This window comes from Brassica rapa, chromosome A09, assembly GCF_000309985.2.
Source record: "Brassica rapa cultivar Chiifu-401-42 chromosome A09, CAAS_Brap_v3.01, whole genome shotgun sequence".
NCBI classification, from domain to species: Eukaryota; Viridiplantae; Streptophyta; class Magnoliopsida; order Brassicales; family Brassicaceae; genus Brassica; species Brassica rapa.
The window spans coordinates 43,027,934-43,047,036 of NC_024803.2; the positions used below are offsets into that span (position 1 = coordinate 43,027,934).

Consider the following 19,103-nt stretch of genomic DNA (forward strand, 5'->3'; position numbering starts at 1 on the left):
AGAGGTTGAATAAGAAAATAATGTAGATAAAACTTATGTAACAAAATGGATTTAGAATCCATCACAAGGAGCTGATTGTTATGTTGATGCACATTTTGATATAGTGTCAAGTGTCAACATATAAACTTGTCACCAAAAAGCTTGTGAGAATCAGACCTAAGCTGTAACTTGTAGCTCAAGGTTGGTTATGTACAGTGTTTTACAGACCCTGCAACTGAAGTTATAATCATTCTGAACAGCAAATCTCTCAGATCTTCACGTGTAATTCCATCTTTATCCGCCTAAAAGATGCAAATATTTATCAGATTTCAAGAATCTGTGAGTTGAGTAGTGTAAATGAGATGTAATAAAGTTACCTTGACATTGAGAATGGTCATGACTGTGAGATCGAGTCTGGTGAAACTGACATTGATGATCTCAAGTCCACAAGACTCTACAGCTTCTATCAACCTCTTGAATCCATCTCTTTTATGCTCCTGCGTTACACGAATCAAGAAATCTCCCTCACCAGTCTCGTGGACTTCAAGATTCACCTGAAAGAGACCAGAAACCAAATTTCACCAGGTCTGATATACGGATATGATCTCAAGTCTCTATAGTAGATACCTCGTTGTTCACATTCTTGTTGAGTTTAGAGGAAACTTTCTCAGCTTCTGGATTAGCTATCACAGCTTCTTCCTCCGCTCTGCATTCCACCTCGTTGATTCCACTCAGCTCATCTTCAAGTTTCTGCTTCTCAACTAGCAGTTCATTGATGTAATCAACCGCATCACTAATAGTTCCATTTTTATTCATCTGCATAGCATAAAGAAATGAATAATCCAATCAACAAGGGACTATGGCTCTTAGAGTTTATAGAAATAACCTTTGTAATTACAGGGACTAGGGCTCTTAGAGCATAGATTCTCTGATTAATCCTCTCTCTTCTTTTTCTCTCTGAATGAAGATTTTTTGATTTGAAGTTTTCCTTTGTCATGTCTTGCATCACCACATCCTCTTCCTTGTTGTTCATCAAACACGGCGCTTGTTCTCCACATGGGAGTGTTTGTTCAGGGAATGGTTCAAAGAAGGCGTTACAACGTGATATGATTAGATCAACCATGCTTTCATCAACCGGTTTCTGAAATAAACAAAGAAGAGAGAAGGCATTTTATGAAGTTACCATCAAATAATCTGACATACTTCTAATGCTAAATGCTAATATATAATTTGTTTACCATTGTGAAGGAGAAAAGCTCAACTAGACCATCACGCACAGGGACAAGAACTCTTGTTCTGAATATATCCTGTTTAGATCCTGGACTTGAATTAACCAACCATTTGGGAGATTTTGAGATGACTACTTCTCCATGAATCCTGTAAATTTTGAAGGAGCTTTGTATTATTTAAAAAAAAATACTTATCAAGTCTCCAGGTTTGTGTGGATGAAACATAACAATACCCGGGATAGAGAGGTATGAAGAGAGGAAAACGAGAAAGAGCTTCACAAGCTAAGCTTCTTATATGATGCTTGTTGTGTTCATCTCTGCAAATAGAGCTCATCTTTTGTCTCTCTTCTTCTTCTTCTTCCACATCTTCATGCTTAATGTTCTTCTCAGTGTAACTACTACCACTACAGCAGCATCCCACCCATTCAATAAACCTGCAAATTAAATGGAATAAGGAACAATTAAACGGCTGAGATCCAAATGAACAACAAGGAACAAGAAAGACAATGTGAGAGTGTGTGTGTGTACCGAGAAGGATCATCACCGAGTTTCCAGATAACACAAAAGTCCCAGTCTCTGGAATCGACCAAGGGTCTAAGAACCTCCTTCACTCTCTCAACACCTCTCATCATTTCTCTCTCTCTCAATAACTCACTCTTCTGCTAAAACAAGAAAAGCGAAACAAGAAGCCTGAACTTTTTGAGAACTCTTTTGTTCTTTACTTATAAACTGGTGTAAGGAGAGAGACAGAGAGAGATGTTTTGGCATATACACAGAGCAGTTACACTGTCAAATCAAAATCATAACGCGAATATACGATCGTACAGGACAATATGTTAACCAACTTCGCTTTTTGAATTAAAAACACACACACAGAGAAAGAAGAAAGAGTTAAAACGTACCTAGAGATGACTGACATCTGTAGAAAGAGAGTTTTAACTCTGACCGTACGGAGAGAAGCTTATCTTGTCCTCGGAAACGGCCAGAAAGGACTTGCATGGTTTTGAAAGCTACACTAAACAATAAGCAAATGATCAAACCTTTTTGTTTATAAAATATTCATCTCTATGCAAGAGAGCCAGGGAGATAGAGACTAGAGCGTCGGCTCTAATGGATCGAAACCGAATCCACCCAAGAAGCAAAAGAAAAATTGATTAGAAGTGAACCGGATTGTAATTGGCCGGTTAAGTTCCATCGGTTTAGTCGGTTATAATTCGGAGAAACCGAGGGTGCAAAATTGTATTAGTCAAAGTTATAAGGCTAATCTAAACTTTCTACAGAGTATAAGGATCGATTTTTAATCCAAGATTTTTAAAGGATCCGACACGTGTTCAGGTTATAGATCGACGGTTGGTATTAAAACACGAGTTTTGGACGAAAACAAAACCGCCGCGTCTTTGTGTTCATCTCCCTCAGACAGATCTAATCACGAAGTCGTCTCTTCTCCCTAACCAAAAACGTAAGTGAACTCAAATGATACCTTTCTTGTTCAATTCGATAATCTGCTCGATCGTAGATTCCATGTACCTCTGTGTTCAATTCATTGTTTAGTTTAAAGATTGAAACTTTATTTAATATTGGATGTTAAATGAATTGGTGTGAGATCATAATTGCCTTAAAACGTTTGATCCAGTGTGTGGGGGGGTTTTGATGATTTGATTGTGAATTGAATTGGTCTGAGTGCTGATCCGATCAAGTTTACTTTTTTATAGGTAAGATATGGCTGAGGCAACACCTGCTTTGAGGAAGCCTGTGTTCACCAAAGTTAATGAGCTGAGGCCAGGAACCAATGGTCACTCGCTGAACGTGAAAGTTATCAGCACGAAGACAGTGATGCAGAGAGGAGGAGGTCGTCCTAGTGGTCCTCAGGCTCGTCAGATGCGGATTGCTGAATGTCTTGTTGGTGATGAGACTGGTATCATTATCTTTACTGCCCGAAACGATCAAGGTCTCAATACTCTCTGTTAGCATCTTCAATAATGTCTTCTAGGTGATGATTTTAGAGATTTATCTGATTGATTGATTGATGTTTTTTAATTCATTTTTTTTTTAATCAGTGGATTTGATGAAAGAAGGCAAGGTGGTGACACTGCGCAATGCAAAGATTGACATGTACAAGGGATCTATGAGGCTTGCAGTTGATAGATGGGGCCGTGTTGAAGTGGCAGAGGAGGCCACAGACATCACTGTCAAGGAAGATAACAATCTTTCTCTCATCGAGTATGAGCTTGTGAGCGTGGAAGCTTGATTTAGTTCAGCCAGCCACCAAAAGAGAGCAGAGTGACTCAGAACATCCATTCTTTACTCTGTAGTTGGAGAAGCAACAGCAACCTCTCTCTTTCTCTGCTTTGAGTTTTGCGTATTAGAATTTGCAGATGGGTTTGTTGCTAGTTTCAGTTTTTTATGTATGATCCGGCTTAACTCTGTAGTCGTTTTGAAAATCAGGTTGGAAATTTTTTAAAGTAGATTGATTCTCTCTTAAAATATCACTAGATTTTGACCCGCGCGCCTGCGCGGGTGTATATTTTGAAAAATATGTTGATATTTGTTTTTCATGTAATTATTAGGATTTGGAAAAATGAATCCGAGGAACATAACCGATACCGATCCAAAGATATAGTACCAAACCCAAACATAAATTGATTAAATATTCTAATTATTCAAAATTTTGTTATTTAGAGAACCGAATCTGATCCGAACCGAAGTATTTAGGTATCTGAATTTATCTAAAAATAGATTTATATACTTATATATATTAATTATTTTTAGATTTAACGTATATAAAACATCAAAATGATACTTTTAAATTGGTTTAAATACTTGAAAATATATATAGATAGTCAAAAGTAAATATCTGAAATAGTTAAAGTATACTCAAATCACCAAAAATACTTAAAATAATTATTGATTTCGTATCCAAAATTTTAAATCAAGCCAATTGATATGTTAAGTTTAAGTATTATGACATATGTTATTCAAATTTATACGTAATATATTATTTTATTTATACATTTTGAGAAATTTAAAATATATAATGATTTAAGACTTTAAAAATAATTTAAATTAGTTATCCAAACCCAAACCAAACCCGCAAAGATCCAAATCGAACTCAAACCAAAATTTAGAAACATTCTAATAAGGCTGAAATCTTTGACCCCGAAAACCCAAAATACAAACCGATCAGAACTAAACCCGTATGGGTATCCAAAAGCCCATCCCTATTCATTATTATATATCGTATTTTATCATCATATAATTAATCGTATTTTATATGTACCATCATATAAGTAATCATATAATTAATAATATTTTATACATACCATCATATAAATAATTACATATATTATATTTTTAAAACTTAATATGAAATATGAAAACCATAATTTGAGTTGGTATTTCAAATTGGGCTTTGTATTATATTTTTCTTATATATATTGACAATATTTTTTTATAATGGTTATTGAAAAATAGTTTAGTAAAAATCCATTTTTGAATATATGTATATTTTTGAATCAATTTTTGATATAAATCAAATTTGAATTATTATTTTGATTTGAAATATGTATATAAAGTTTAAATTTTGTTTTATGGTTAGTTTAGAAAAAATTTTTTTAGGGAATTAGATTGACCCATTTTGGTATATTTTAAAAGTGGCCTAGATAACTTTCAATTTTTTAAAAAAACATAAGCCCATTACTTTTTTTCTTAATACTACTATCCTTGTTTTCAAACAAAAATATTTTTTTTTAAAAGACTGCAATCGTTTCCAAACACTCTAAATTTTTAAAAGTCCTATCCAAGTCTCCAAACACTCCAATTTTGTACTTGAGTTTTAATAAGATAGATGTTACTTATCATTCGCTTGTTTTAGATTTCGTTTCCTTATAGAAAAAAAAAAGAACTTATAAGGATATACATCGACTGTCACTTTGGTCCAATAAGTATATGTTATTCTACCAATGGAGTTGGATCATCAAACGTAGACTGAAACCACCATTCAATTTGTATAAAACGAGGGCTTGTATGCAAAATCTATTGGTTATAGTTACATCAAACAGGTTTGGTGATATATTCGTCTAATAGGTTTGGTGAATGTATTGTTAACTGTTTGGTTTGACTAATGACACGTACGATTGGTTCCCGCATGTTTCTTTTGCGTTCATGATATGTACAAATCATATATGAATAGCATGTCTATTTTCAATGCAAAAAGGTGGCTGGATTCGGAAGTAAATTCCTAAAAAATTGTAACAACTTATTCACCCAAGTCATCATGAAGAATACAATAGCCAAGTATCAGATTGACGAGACTTTGCGCAACGGTTCCCATTCTACATCGCCTAAAATTGTTGGTTTCAATGATAACAAAATTGAGAAAAGTACACCTTAAACATGATTTATTCTTTTGTGTGTGTGGGGGGTGTTGAACAGGAAAATACTTAATCCAATACATCCCCTTAGCGTATTCACGAACCCGACTGGAAATAAGTATATACAGGTAGAAGATGACAGAAACTGCCTTAAGCTGTAGACTTGCAGTTCAACAAAAGTTAGATAGGGTTCTATTATGGCGAGATTTAATTGAACTTTACTCCTTGCGATCCTGTCTCTTCCGAGCTTCTCTGAGCGATCTTGTCTCCTCTGAGCTATCATGGCTCTTTTGAGCGACCCAAGCTTTCATAATCAACAATCAACATACTCTTATTATAATTTACATGTGTATATATTCAGTATTCTTACATTAGTACATATTTATCTTGCCTTACATGAAAAGTTGTTATAACATGATGTTGTGATGATTCTGATAAAAAAAGGTGTTATAATGTTTTTACTTATTATAAATTCGTTAACAAAATATGGAGCCAGAGTTAATGATATATTTCTAATTTTTATACTTATATATTATTATGACAATCAGCTATGCATGGTATTAGCTTAAAACAGACCATGGAAGGCAAATTATGCAAAATACTAATCATCAGATTTTGTCACATAAGTTTTTAGATTTTTCTAGTTTTAAATTGAAAATATGAAAATATATGTTACATATGTTGTATAGTTTTATGCTATTTTTTGTTTAAAATATAGAATAAATAAATCTTTATAACTTTACTTTCTAAATTTTTTGATATATTAAAGATAAATTACGAAAACAATGTTGATTCATATCAAATAACTATTTTCTTATATTAATTGCGTTTTTGGATGATACAAATCTTGTCCAGACAAACCAATACGATGACCATGATGGGAACCAAAATTCAAAACAATGACTTGTATAAATAGCTAGTTTCATGTACTGGTGTTCAAACATTTGAAGAAATAGAAAACATGTGGAAAATGCACTAAGAATAATATTAGCACTCATAGCAGTGTCTAAGAAAACGGCTGGACGAGAATGATACAGTCTTTATTAATTAAGAATCATTCGACGATTTTTTTTCTTTCTAAAACTAGGAAAGACGTACAAATAATGTCTTTCTTTGATTTTTCTTTTTGCGGCTAACTTGTTTTCCATATATCAATTTTCAAATGCTTTATTTTTAGTTAAAATTATTATTTATATTAAACTTTTATTTATTCGGTGCTCACAAAGCTCGACTTTAATTCGGTTATCGGGTTCGAACGAAAATCATAGCAGTAGGTGATGCGTGAAAAAATAACCTAGTCCGATTTGATTAACTGTATATTCTCGAAAGTGAAAACATACAATATATATGCTAACCATAAAGTTTTAAGTGTGCAACCATAACTTTTGTCTTTCTAATTTTCTGTCTTTGTATTCATATTCACATTTAAAAGTTTAATTTTGTTTACTTTCTACATTTAAAAGTTCCAAGCCTTTTTGTAAGCAATATCTCAGGTTAATTAGGTCAACAATTTAGCCAAAAATGTTTAATTATCTTCTGTAAGTAACGCGTTGTATCCTTTTCTGGTATGTTACCTTGATAAATGATAATGAAAGTTAATGATAACGTTGAATAATCGCAGCTTATGACATGTGCGTATTATAATTTGGGGTTTAAAATACGTGCACCTAATTAGTTAATGATGACTGTTTCCTAGGTCTCTTTCAATCGGTAATAGAAAACACATTTTCTTTTATTTTTGTCGATAGGAAACATTTCACACTTTTGCACGGCATTCATTTAAACCATTCATTGGTCGATCGTATTACAGTTATACTTATGTTTTTGATAAGAATTATCTAAGAACCTGATACACTGTCGATTCAGCAATTTACTGGAACAAAACCTAGAGTTATATATACGAACGGTGCTTTAGGCTAATAGTATTATAAGAAGGTTTTACGCTATGTCATCACATATTATTAACGACTGATTCCGAACTTATGAAAAGTAGGGCATGACTCGAACTTTTTCTAGTTAAAGAATAAAAGTCTGTACACATGTATAACCGAATCACTGAACACTATATATCCTAACTACATATATATGCAAGAAAGAATAAGCAGTCAGTTATTAAGTAGTGTGTAAAGCTCACAGGCGCAATTACTAAAGCCCTGAATTTCTTCAAAAAATGTCATTTTCCACTACAATTACGCAACTCACTCTCTCAAAAGAACTGTGACTCTCTCACTCTTTATATATATAGAGAGAGAGTCAATCTCTCCCTCTCCCTATATTCTCTCTCTTTTATATATAGTAACATACATAAAAGCTTAAAGAAGAATGGAGAGGAAAAGAGAAATAGGAGAAGGAAGCTCATTGTCTTTGAGGGAAAAGCGAAACCTCAGGGAGAAAGAACGACGAACGCGTATGAAAGATCTCTTTTGTTTACTCTCTTCCCATGTTTCTCCCACTCGTAGGGTCTGGATCTCTCTCCCCTTCCTAGTCTCTCTTTCTAATCTCTATATAGCACATTATATATACATGGACTTTATCTGCATATAGTTTAGGTAGAAATTTCATGATAGATGTATTCCATAATACGTGTGTGTGTATGACTTACAAACAAGTAATGCTCATAGCTAGCTAGGACTAATTCCGTTTGTGTTATATTGATTATAAACACATTCATGCGAAAAGAAAACATTTGAGTAATATATGCGTGTGTGTGTGTGACTTGTTGTATTGGCACCAGCAGTTACCAGTGCCTCAACTTATAGATGAAGCGACATCATACATGATCAAAATGAAAGAGAATGTAAAGTATTTGAAGGAGAAGAAAAAATCATTGTTAGGAGGAGAAGTACCCGGGAAGCGCTCAGAAGGATCTTCGTCTCTTTTGCCAAAACTCAGTATTCATTCACGGGATTCGATCATAGAGATGAACCTTATTATCGATGTTAGCATGAAAAGATTAATGTTACACGAGCTTATGAGAGTTTTTGAAGAAGAAGGAGCTCAGGTTATGACTGCTAGTCTCCAGAACTTGAATGATAGAACCGCGTGTACAATCATAGCCCAGGTCTGTATACTGTATGAACACATCCACGCATAAACGCACATGCATGTGTCACGTTATTTTGATATATATATACACATATGTAGCTAGTTTTGAACCCATTTTTATTATATACGATTTAATTGTCTAAATGAATATTTGCAGGCTGTCATATGCCGGATCGGCATTGATCCATCAAGAATAGAAAAGAGAGTGAGGGATATCATCTTTTAGTATGTTTTAAAGCATTAATTCACAAGTCACTTGGAAGAAAGATACACACATTTCAAAAAGTCTGATCTATATACATTACACAATTAATAGAAATTTTAATTTTTTTTAGATTTAGATTTTGTTTACACCTAACTTGCGGCATAAGAAATTGTCCACATACATTAATATCCCTAATAAGCTGCAGATTTTATATACTCCATCTGTTCCTTAAAGATACATATTTTAGAGAAATTTTTTGTTTCTAAAAGATTCATAATTACATTTTTAATGCATATTTTATTAACTAATTGCAAACTTCAAAAATTTTAATTGCACTAATTGATGACTTAAAATTGTGGAAAGAAGATAAACACAAAAAAATATGCAAATTTAATGTGTTTTATTAAAATGTGTGAAAAAACTAAAATATGGATCTTTTAAGAACATGGGGAATATGAAACGGAGGTATTGATCGTTTGAACTAGTTTTTGGTTTTAAAATTTTGGTTACAGATTTTTAGAATTAGAATAACTATCCAGTTATATCTTTTTGTTGACATAGAAAAATTGTGCATTATTTACATTTACACAATGTAGTCAAATAGTTATCATACTTTAATCAGGTAGTAATGACAGTGTTCTTCAATATTTCCGTTAGAAATTAATTTAAAACAAAAAATAATTAATAAAGTTGACAGAATTTCCTTTACTATATCCCCCTTACTTTTTTTTGTTAGCGGAGTCTTAATTGATTTTGTTCAAGTCGATGACAAAAAAAACCTCTTGCTTTTGTGTTTGGCATTTGATGCTTTGAGTATGCAATCTTAATTATAAAACTTCTTATTCTAGTATTTAAGAATATTTACAAAAGGTCGTATAATCAATGATGTTTTATTGCAATATTGATATACCATTTTAAAAAAATATTGATATACCACTATATTTATAAGTACAAGATCGAAATTTGTTCCTCCTATACCATGCATGATGTTTCGAGGCTTTCTCGACTTTCGACGGATGGATGAAACTCCGTTGTGTAAAAGAAGAATGTCCATGAGATCTACATATATAGAAATTCATGGTGAACTTATTATCATCGATGCAGATGGCTATTATAATGATGATTTATTGTTCATCAACCTTCATTTTCAAATAAGATGTTTGTAGAAATCGAAAAATGAAGCGATTATGATTATTATTTTATGATATGATATGAAAGAAGAAATATGTTTACACAAATCACATGTATATTATTTACGGAAGAGTACAAAGAAAAGCCGATTGAAGATTTAAGGTTTTATTGACTAACAAGATCCAATGCATCGTAACATGAAACCAATTACTCACTTTGTAATTTAATAATTACTCGTATAGTATAAAATAAGAGTATGTTTCATGTTTGATTATCCCTCTGTGGGAATAATACCAAAAAAAAAATCGATGTCATAAGAGCGTGTTTAACATTGGTTACTAAATTTGCGTGAATTATCTGTGTATCATATTTTTGGTATTAGAACATCGAATCAACCATTTCAATAAGACTAGTTTCCTTAAATATAGATGATGAAGGAAAATATCTGGATGTCGACAAAAAAAAAACAAAAAAGGAAAATATCTGGATATTTGATAAATCCACTATTGAAGTTGTCCGTAAACAGTATGTAGCATTTATTAGGGATTTTTGGCATATAATTTCGTGGCCAAATTAGCAAAAATGAATGATACGTCCGACAATACATTGAAAATTGTATGGCCAGTAAATGACTTATGTGGACAAATAGATAAATTCGTGTTAAGTAGGCCGATACTTTTTTCGATATTGCTATCAATAAGAGTTATTCTTGGGGCACTCCTCTAGGGTCACCAACCAATAGAATTATGTTATTTCAAATTCGATATTTTTTTAAAAAGGAAAACAAAATATTGTTAAATTATATTATGTTTTTAAAATAAAAAAGTAAAAAAAAAATAGTACTAACAAAAGAATTTTTTTTTAAAAAAAATACTGATAACGTCATCAGCAAAACAGTAAACCCTAAATCCTAATCTCTAAATCCGAAACCCTAAACCCTTGGGAAAATCCTAAACTCTAGGATAAATCATAAACTCTAAATCAAAAACACTAAACACTAAAATCCTAAATCCTTGAGTGTTTTAGTATTTAGTGTTTTTGATTTAGAGTTTATGATTTATCCAAGTGTTTAGGGTTTCGGATTTAGGGTTTAGGGATTAGGATTTAGGGTTTAGTTTTTTCCTGACGACGTTAAAAATATTTTTTGGTAATTACGACTATTTTTACTTTTTTATCTTTTTATTTTAAAAACATAATATAACTTGACAATAATTTGTTTCTTTTTATAAAAGATATCAAATTTGAAATAACATAATCCTATTGGTTGGTGAACCTCTAGGTTCACCCTATGGAATGAACCAAGAATAAGTCTATCAATAATTGGTGGTTCTATAATTAATACAACACTAAAATTTAAAAATTAGTTTGTGCTCTAAGTTTTTGTTTTTCTAGTGTGGAAATAAATGTATGAAGAAATAAATAAAAAACATGCGGAAAACCACCAAGCCTAAAATTAACACTTGTCGAAAAAAATAGGTAAGACGACTAGACGAATTATATACAGAAGAGAAAAGGCGACGTACAAATGAGGTTCTTTTATTTCGTTGCGGCTAACATGTTTTGTATATGTTTTTTTGAAAAATCATGTTTTCCATTTATAATTTTATAGCATTCTAGTTTGTGATTTATGGTAAGTATTAAAATTTAAAAATAATTTATTTGATTCCATATATATATATATATATCTTTTTGATTTATTCTCCAGAAATAATTTCAAAACTAAACATGAAACTGAAATAGTGAAATTGCTGGCCTATCATAAAATGATTCATGCATGATATTTATAAATGAAGACAAAAGACGGAAAATATCACATAATAATTGTAAAATTAATAAATAATACGCAATTCCAATTCGGAAGAAAGAACGAATTTTCACATGTATTGGCGGTTGGAACGTTACAAAATTTTCCGCTTTCTATCACTGCTATATTTCAAGAGAATAAGTATTTTATGAATTCTATAAGTCTATAACCTTCTTTCTTTTTTTCTCTGCCAGAAACGCAAACGTTGATCGTTGGATATTTACATGCATGAGCGTGCCCAAGATAGCCTTCTTACGTATTCATCTCCCGTGAACGTTTAGATCGTTCCATGCAAACGTTCAAGTCTTTTTTTTTTTTGGGACAAAACGTTCAAGTCTTTTAAATAAACGGCACATCGGTGAAAAAAGTCGCCAAAACGGCCAAAAACTGTTCAATCTTTTTGGAATTTGTGCAACGTGTTCTAGTCCTTTTATGTATGTTTGTAGGGAATGGGTTGTATAATTGTGTCCTTTCCTTATATGTTGACTGATGATAGCTTGTTGAATTATCTTGGCTTTTTTTTGTGACCCGTGATTGGATAATAAACATGTGCACCTTATTAAATCGAAAATGGAATTGGTACGTCGTGGACCCTTTATACGGGCAATATACAGTTCACTCGGCGAATTAAAAAAACATAGTACTTTTGTAAGGAATTTTGTTTATTTTTGTCTATCATATCTGACTATTATGCCATTGAAATTGTCTTTGATAAGAATTTTCTACAAACCCTACTAAATCTCCGTCAGCTGATAACTGGACTTATCTGATAAAATTCTTTATAAATAATATATATTATACTATGGAATTATACTATTGGATTTTTTTTGAAATTTTAGTATCTCTAACTCTTTAGAATGAAAACTAAAGTAATATAAAATTTACTTGGTAGGAAAAAAAACAAGCACATTATTAAGTAGTGTGTAAGCTCCCGGACGCAAACAGAAAAGCTATGACTTTCTTTGGAAAGTGATGCTATCCAAATACGCATATGCTCTTTCTATCAAATTTGAGATTTGTGACTCTGATCTGTTGCTATCTCTCTATAAATAGAGTGATGGGATGGATTTGAAAAGAGAGAAAACACAGTAACATAAAATCTTTTTAAAAACAAAATAATATTGGAGAAGGAGGGTGATAGAGAGAAAGGAGAAGGAAGCTCAATGTCGCCGAGGGAACAACGAAACCTCAGAGAGAAAGAGCGACGAACGCGCATGAAAGATCTCTTCATTATACTCTCTTCTCATGTTTCTCCCACTCATAGGGTATGTTTCTATTTTCTCTTATGTAATTATATTTTGAGTGTCAACAAAACATAACTAAACATTAATTAGTGTCAGATGTATGTAGTTCTAGATGTATGCATTGTTACAAAATATGACCGTCTAATTAAGCGCGCCCCTATATGCAACCAAAATCATCTACACAACTCCACTTATAACCAGGATTTTTACTTTTTGGTTTTAGACGCTCAGTTGCTAATTTTCCAATCGCTTTTATGCAAAATAAAATATGTACTCAAATTATTATATATTATGCAGACAAAAAACAAGTGGTTTCACTTATAGTCTTTTTATGTTTCAATTATATATTGATCATCACAAGATTCATGCAAAAATCATGAAAGTAATTAATTTAAGATTATTTTTTGTTGGCTATAACAGTTACCAGTACCTCAACTTATAGATCAAGCGACATCATACATGATCCAATTGAAAGAAAAGGTAAATTATCTGAGGGAGAAGAAAATGAGTTTGTTAGGAGAAATGGGGAATTACTCTGAACGGTCATCGTCTCTTCTGCCGAAACTCAGTATATATTCGAGGGACTCGACCATAGAAATGAATCTGATTATGGATCTGAACATGAAAAGAGTAATGTTACACGAGCTTGTAAGCGTTTTTGAAGAAGAGGGAGCCCAAGTTATGAATGCTAATCTTCAGAACTTGAATGATAGGATGATCATTTATACAATCGTAGGCCAGGTATGTATGAAAAACATTCACATGTTTCCGTGTCACGTATGTTTAATATAGTTTATTTGGCAAAAAAAAATGTTTAATACTATAGTTTTGGATTCACTTTGATTATGCATGTACGTATTTGCCTAAATGAATATTTGCAGGCTATCATATGTCGGATCGGAATTGATCCATCAAGGATAGAAGAGAGAGTAAGGGATCTCATCTTTTGATGAAGCACAGAATCAGTATCAAAGTCCGAATCATTAGTCTACATTACACTAGCTAGTGTTAATGCAATGTTTTAGAGTACTTTTTGAAAATGTATAGTTCTTTAAATTCTTTATAACGTTGGTTTTTGAGTTCGATATGTAAGCATGCATGCGTCAACGATTAAAAATACATTTCTTGATTGATGATTTGTCCTCAGAACCAATGCATAATTTCATTACAGTAATTCACATCCATGCAAAACTATCAAACAACGACCAGCTAGAAGCATACATCAGCGTGTATTTACATACACTTTAAACAGTATATGAAAATAGCTTATAAATTCTTCATCTTTAGTGTATTTTTTTCTAGTAATTTTATAAGTATTTGTAGTCTAACAAACGTGTGGTTTATTTGAATGTGTTGACAAATATGCAAAAATATTTGGATGTAATGATGATGAATACCTAAGCAGACCAAATAAATTACGTTTACATTTCTGTAGAAGTCTTTTCAGATTTTTCTAGATTAACAGTTCTTGAATATCGCCATGTGTTATATTATATCGCTTACCGTCAGCGGAAGAAACCTTAAATTTTGCTTTCGGTTCCTTTCGGTTTTACTCGGTTTGACTATCGGAAAAGTCAACGGGGGTGTAAATGTTTAACAAACACACTACCGGGGTAAATGTGAAACGATAAAACAAAAGTCGGGTTTATTTATTTAAACTTTCACACAAAATTGGAATCTAGCAATCGCGCGCGAGATGGATCTGATCCAATCCTACGACGGAGAAGCCGTTTCCTCGTCGCCGGATTCTTCACCGCCTGGTATATTGAAACCGCAATCATCGGCGCTCGGAGGTAGATGATACGGCACTAAGCTCTCACAGTAGCTGACGTGAACCAATCAAAATCAAACCCAATCAATCCGACCTAAAACGTCGTCGTTTTCAACCCTACCTAATACCTCCGCCGCATCCCTACAAGCTAGGGTGTGTGGAAGACGCTACGATTGGTTCCTTGAGAAGTACGATACGGTTGCGCGGTGGATTATTCCTTCCGGATTGAATTACGTTGGCGACGTGGAAGTAAAACGACGGCGTTTCTGTTTATATATATCCCATAGAGCGAGAGAGCGGAAATGGAGGACGATTGAGGAAAGGGAGGAGCGTGAGGCAGGTGGCTGAGAATCCGGTGACTGACACGTGGCTTCGAAAGATGAGCTCAGCACTATGATGCCATGTTAGATGTGGGAAAATTATTAAAAGTTGATAATTACCGAAACTGAATTACAATTAACTTTATTGAATTACCTTTGGTTAAATCATTAAAAATTAATAATTACATACAACTATACATTGATTGATTATAATAATTTAATGTATTTTTTTTAATAAGTGTGAACATACAAAATATTTTGTCTTTGTAAAATAGCTCTTTATTATTGGCTAGTTAACTTATTGGGAGATATCCAAATCTTGTATATTTATTAAACTAGCACGACTAGTACATCTTCGTACTGATCCCTGCGTATTCCAGTCTGGCTTTTATATTCAAATTTCAAATGTAGTTTTAAACTCAATTAGTCTTCCCACGAATGATATTGGGTTAAGAACTTTTGCATCGGTATACAGTGTGCCTCACTGGCAGTCTGGCAGATACCCAAATCTGGTTTATATATTAAACTAGCAAGTACTCGTCCATTTTCAAATCGATAAACGCATAGTCCAGTCTGGCTTGTATAAACAATTTAAATGGTTTTCAACGCTTGACATTTTTTTAAAACTTTTGCATCGATATAAGGGAACCCTGATATGGTTGGTGTTAGTGTGTTACAGACATCTAAAATAGCAAATATGAGTCTAGGCTGTGATCTCTCTGTTCTAGAAGAGCTTACTTCAAATGCCAAGCAAATACAAGATGATGTATTGACCAAGATACTTAAAGCTAACGCAAACACAGAGTACCTCAGCCGTTTTCTCGAGGGAAGCTCCGACAAAGAGCTGTTCAAAAAGAACGTACCAGTGGTGAGCTATGAAGATGTTAAGCCTTATATTGATCGTGTGGCGAATGGAGAACCCTCGGACATCATTTCGGGAGAACCCATTACTACGTTTAACCGAAGGTATACACTATACACCAGCTTATCATTGAAGAACTAGAGTTTCCTTGTTCCAAAAAATAAAAACTAGAGTTTCTTATTTACATATGAATGATTTTTTTTATTGTGCTAAAATTTGGCATATGAAAGATTTGTTGAATCAAAGAGTTTTAAAGTTGTTGTAATTAATGGTTGTTTAGCTCTGGAACTTCAAGTGGGAATCAAAAGATATATCCTACGAACAACATCTACTTTGAGAATCTGCTATTCGGCTATGCACTAAGCTCTGTCGTTATGTCCAAGTAATTAATATTTACATGCTTTCCTTTTTTTATGTGCTGACAAGTAATTATTTTGACGGCGAAGAAGGATTGATATCTTTTTGGTTGATATTAAAGGCATGTAGATGGTTATAAGCAAGGAAAGATGATGATATTTAGGTTCACTCACAAGATATCCCCAACTCCTTGTGGTTTGCCTATTGCTCCCGCGCTAACGAGCTTCACAAAGAGCAAATATTATTCGACCATGGCAAAAAATAATACAAGCCCATATGAGGTCGCACTGTGTCCGGATCCCAAACAGAGTATGTACTGTCAACTTCTATGTGGTCTTGTCCAGAGAGACGAGGTTGTAAGTGTCGGTACTACGTTCCCCTCTGTCTTGGTTCAAATAGTCCATTTTCTTGAAAATTACTGGAAAGAGTTGTCTAGTAATATCCGATCTGGTCATGTCAGCGACTGGATCACCGACCTTAGTTGTAGAGATTCTGTCTCTATCATCCTTGGAGAACCAAATGCTGAATTGGCAGATTTAATCGAAAAAGAATGCGGACAAGAATCTTGGCAAGGTATCATTAAAAGACTTTGGCCCAAAACCAAATGCATTGAAACTATTGTTACAGGAACTATGTCTCAACACATCCCAGCACTGGATTACTACTCTAATAAACTGCCTCTAGTTTCCAAAGTTTATGCATCCTCTGAAGTATTTTACGGGTTAAATTTGAATCCTCTAAGCAAACCACAACATGTGTCCTACACATTCCTACCCAACATGTCATATTTCGAGTTCATACGTGTTGATGCCGATGGAGAAGACACAAGCGAGATTGTTGATCTTGTGGATGTGACTTTAGGTTACTACTATGAGCCCTTGGTCACAAACTATTCCGGTAGTCTCCCATTTAATTTATTTATTACTAAGTACTAACTAAGTCTAAATAACTTCTTGTTTTAACTAACGTTGTTATGATCTCTTTTTTTTCAGGTTTGCACAGATGTAGAGTGGGAGATGTTTTACAGGTCACTGGGTTTTACAATAACACACCACAATTCAGATTCGTACGTAGAAATAATACGGTTTTATGCGTCGATGTAGAGCCAACAACTGAAGAAGATATTTTAAAGGCGTTGGCTCGTGCAACTGTCGTTCTTGAATCTTCGGATTTTATTTTGACAGGCTTCACATGCTATGGTGACATCTCCACTGTACCGGGTCACTACGTCTTTTACTTGGAAGTCAAAGCCAAAGTCAACAATGGCACCAACGTTCTACAACTTGATAACAAGGTGTTGGTGGAGTGTTGTTGTATCATGGAGGAATCATTGAGTAGTCTTTATAGGAGACTTAGGGGAGATGAGGGATCAATTGGAGCTCTAGAGATAAGGGTTGTGCAACAAGGAACGTTTGATTCTCTCATGGAGTTTTTTCTCTCGCGAGGTTCTTCTATATCTCAATACAAGACACCTATATGCATAAAGTCTACTGAGGCTTTAAAGCTTCTTGAAGACAAGGTTCTTGCTCGGTTCTTCAGCGACAGATCCCCTACTCTCTGATCCAGATATGATCTATTTGTATATGGTGATGATTGCCACCAAAAACAATTAGATTGCCTAATTGAAGAATAATGAAGTAACGTAGTTATTTGGTGAGAATGGTTTCTTTGTGGAGAAATTTGTGGTTTATGTGTTGTGTGCTTTTCTTGTGTTAGCTTAATCTGAGTATCCTGGTCTACATCCTCTTGTATTTGCTTCGCATTTGAAACACTACTTTTATTTCCGTCAATGACATGTGAAGCATTATTGTTATTATTATTTTTTAACACACCAACCGATTAAACTACATATCTAAAAAAAATTAGACTATTACAACCAGAAAAAAAACTAGACGGAAAGACAAATAACTAATAACACTACAACGAGAATGATAGAAATGTTAAAAGGGGAGAAGAAACTCATAGAAAAACTTCATTCTAAACTTTAAAACTGTTAACGTACCCAACTGAAAGGGTACGAAAGCGGTTATAAGAAACCGTTTCGGATGATGATTTGAGGCTCTCCTTTGCAGCACAAACGATGTTTTCTCCTTTAGAGGTGCCGGTTGTTTGAATCGAGACTGTCGATAAACTAGTAAAGAGAAAGGATGAGTTCTCGTTTGTGGGTCAAGACAAAGACGTGTTTTATTAGATCAATGAGTCGAAACAGTGTTACAAAATGGGAAGAGAACAGAGGAAATAGTCCGGCGAAGGCAAGTTTGTCACCGTACAAGTCGGCGAGATGTTAGATGTAAAACCCTAAATCTAGCCGAAAGTGAGTGTAGTGATTTGCGGATCTCCCTCCTTGTTGCCTTTCCTTCTTCTTTTATAAACAAATATTCATTGACCTAATGCACCCTGTCTCGATGGGCCTCCTCGAGTAGTTGGGCCGAGATGTCGGGCCGCTGAATCAAGTCGTCAAGCCGATGACGTTCAGTCAGTCGTCTCGGCGACCAAAAATAGTCTAAAGCCGAACCGATCGTCAGCTCGCAAGTCGAGGAGCCGATTTTCTTTATTGTAATCATGTGTTTGAATAATTATTTTGTGGGCCTTTTGGGAAGGTTAGGCCCATACCCAACACCGGTTGTCCCTCGGTTAAGTAGACTTTCCATGTAAGATACAAGTGGTAATAATGCTGAATAGCAATAGTCTCTCGAGGTGTAATCCTGAAAATACTGACACACTAGGTAATACCCGCGCCTTGCGCGGGATATGATTATTAGTTTCGTTATTTTTAATAAAAAAGA

General features: G+C 33.7%; 4 protein-coding genes and 1 long non-coding RNA gene across 7 annotated transcripts; 3 read left to right on the plus strand and 2 right to left on the minus strand.

Moving 5' to 3' along the window:
• Positions 1 to 10: 10 nt before the first annotated feature.
• On the minus strand, positions 11 to 2,323 carry LOC103843287 (transcription factor bHLH90). Of its 2 annotated transcripts, XM_009119991.3 has the most exons (7): positions 1,737 to 2,323; positions 1,442 to 1,642; positions 1,218 to 1,356; positions 866 to 1,120; positions 607 to 795; positions 357 to 533; positions 11 to 281 (listed from the first exon to the last, which is right to left on the minus strand). In XM_009119991.3, exons 1-7 carry the CDS (start codon positions 1,838 to 1,840, stop codon positions 186 to 188), a joined length of 1,161 nt encoding a protein of 386 aa, XP_009118239.1. In that variant the 5' UTR covers positions 1,841 to 2,323; the 3' UTR covers positions 11 to 185. The 2 variants fall into 2 exon arrangements, with proteins under 2 accessions (XP_009118239.1, XP_033135548.1); XM_033279657.1 differs by having other exon boundaries at positions 1,442 to 2,312.
• Positions 2,324 to 2,564: 241 nt separating this feature from the next.
• LOC103843288 (uncharacterized protein At4g28440) lies at positions 2,565 to 3,673 on the plus strand. Of its 2 annotated transcripts, none has more exons than XM_009119992.3 (3): positions 2,565 to 2,667; positions 2,921 to 3,156; positions 3,266 to 3,673. In XM_009119992.3, exons 2-3 carry the CDS (start codon positions 2,928 to 2,930, stop codon positions 3,454 to 3,456), a joined length of 420 nt encoding a protein of 139 aa, XP_009118240.1. In that variant the 5' UTR covers positions 2,565 to 2,667; positions 2,921 to 2,927; the 3' UTR covers positions 3,457 to 3,673. The 2 variants fall into 2 exon arrangements, with proteins under 2 accessions (XP_009118240.1, XP_033135549.1); XM_033279658.1 differs by having other exon boundaries at positions 2,566 to 2,683; positions 2,923 to 3,156.
• Positions 3,551 to 5,278, minus strand: LOC117128088. Its single transcript, XR_004451245.1, has 2 exons — positions 5,060 to 5,278; positions 3,551 to 3,697 (listed from the first exon to the last, which is right to left on the minus strand). It is a non-coding gene; the product is annotated as an uncharacterized LOC117128088 (long non-coding RNA).
• A 5,844-nt stretch (positions 5,279 to 11,122) lies between these two features.
• On the plus strand, positions 11,123 to 14,140 carry LOC103843290 (transcription factor bHLH167-like). Its single transcript, XM_009119995.3, has 3 exons — positions 11,123 to 13,028; positions 13,428 to 13,748; positions 13,889 to 14,140. The coding sequence occupies exons 1-3, from the start codon at positions 12,927 to 12,929 to the stop codon at positions 13,955 to 13,957; spliced, it is 492 nt and encodes a 163-aa protein (XP_009118243.1). The 5' UTR covers positions 11,123 to 12,926; the 3' UTR covers positions 13,958 to 14,140.
• Positions 14,141 to 14,388: 248 nt separating this feature from the next.
• Positions 14,389 to 18,287, plus strand: LOC103843291 (4-substituted benzoates-glutamate ligase GH3.12-like). Its single transcript, XM_009119996.2, has 4 exons — positions 14,389 to 16,064; positions 16,241 to 16,342; positions 16,439 to 17,214; positions 17,310 to 18,287. Exons 1-4 carry the CDS (start codon positions 15,754 to 15,756, stop codon positions 17,876 to 17,878), a joined length of 1,758 nt encoding a protein of 585 aa, XP_009118244.2. The 5' UTR covers positions 14,389 to 15,753; the 3' UTR covers positions 17,879 to 18,287.
• Positions 18,288 to 19,103: the final 816 nt, after the last annotated feature.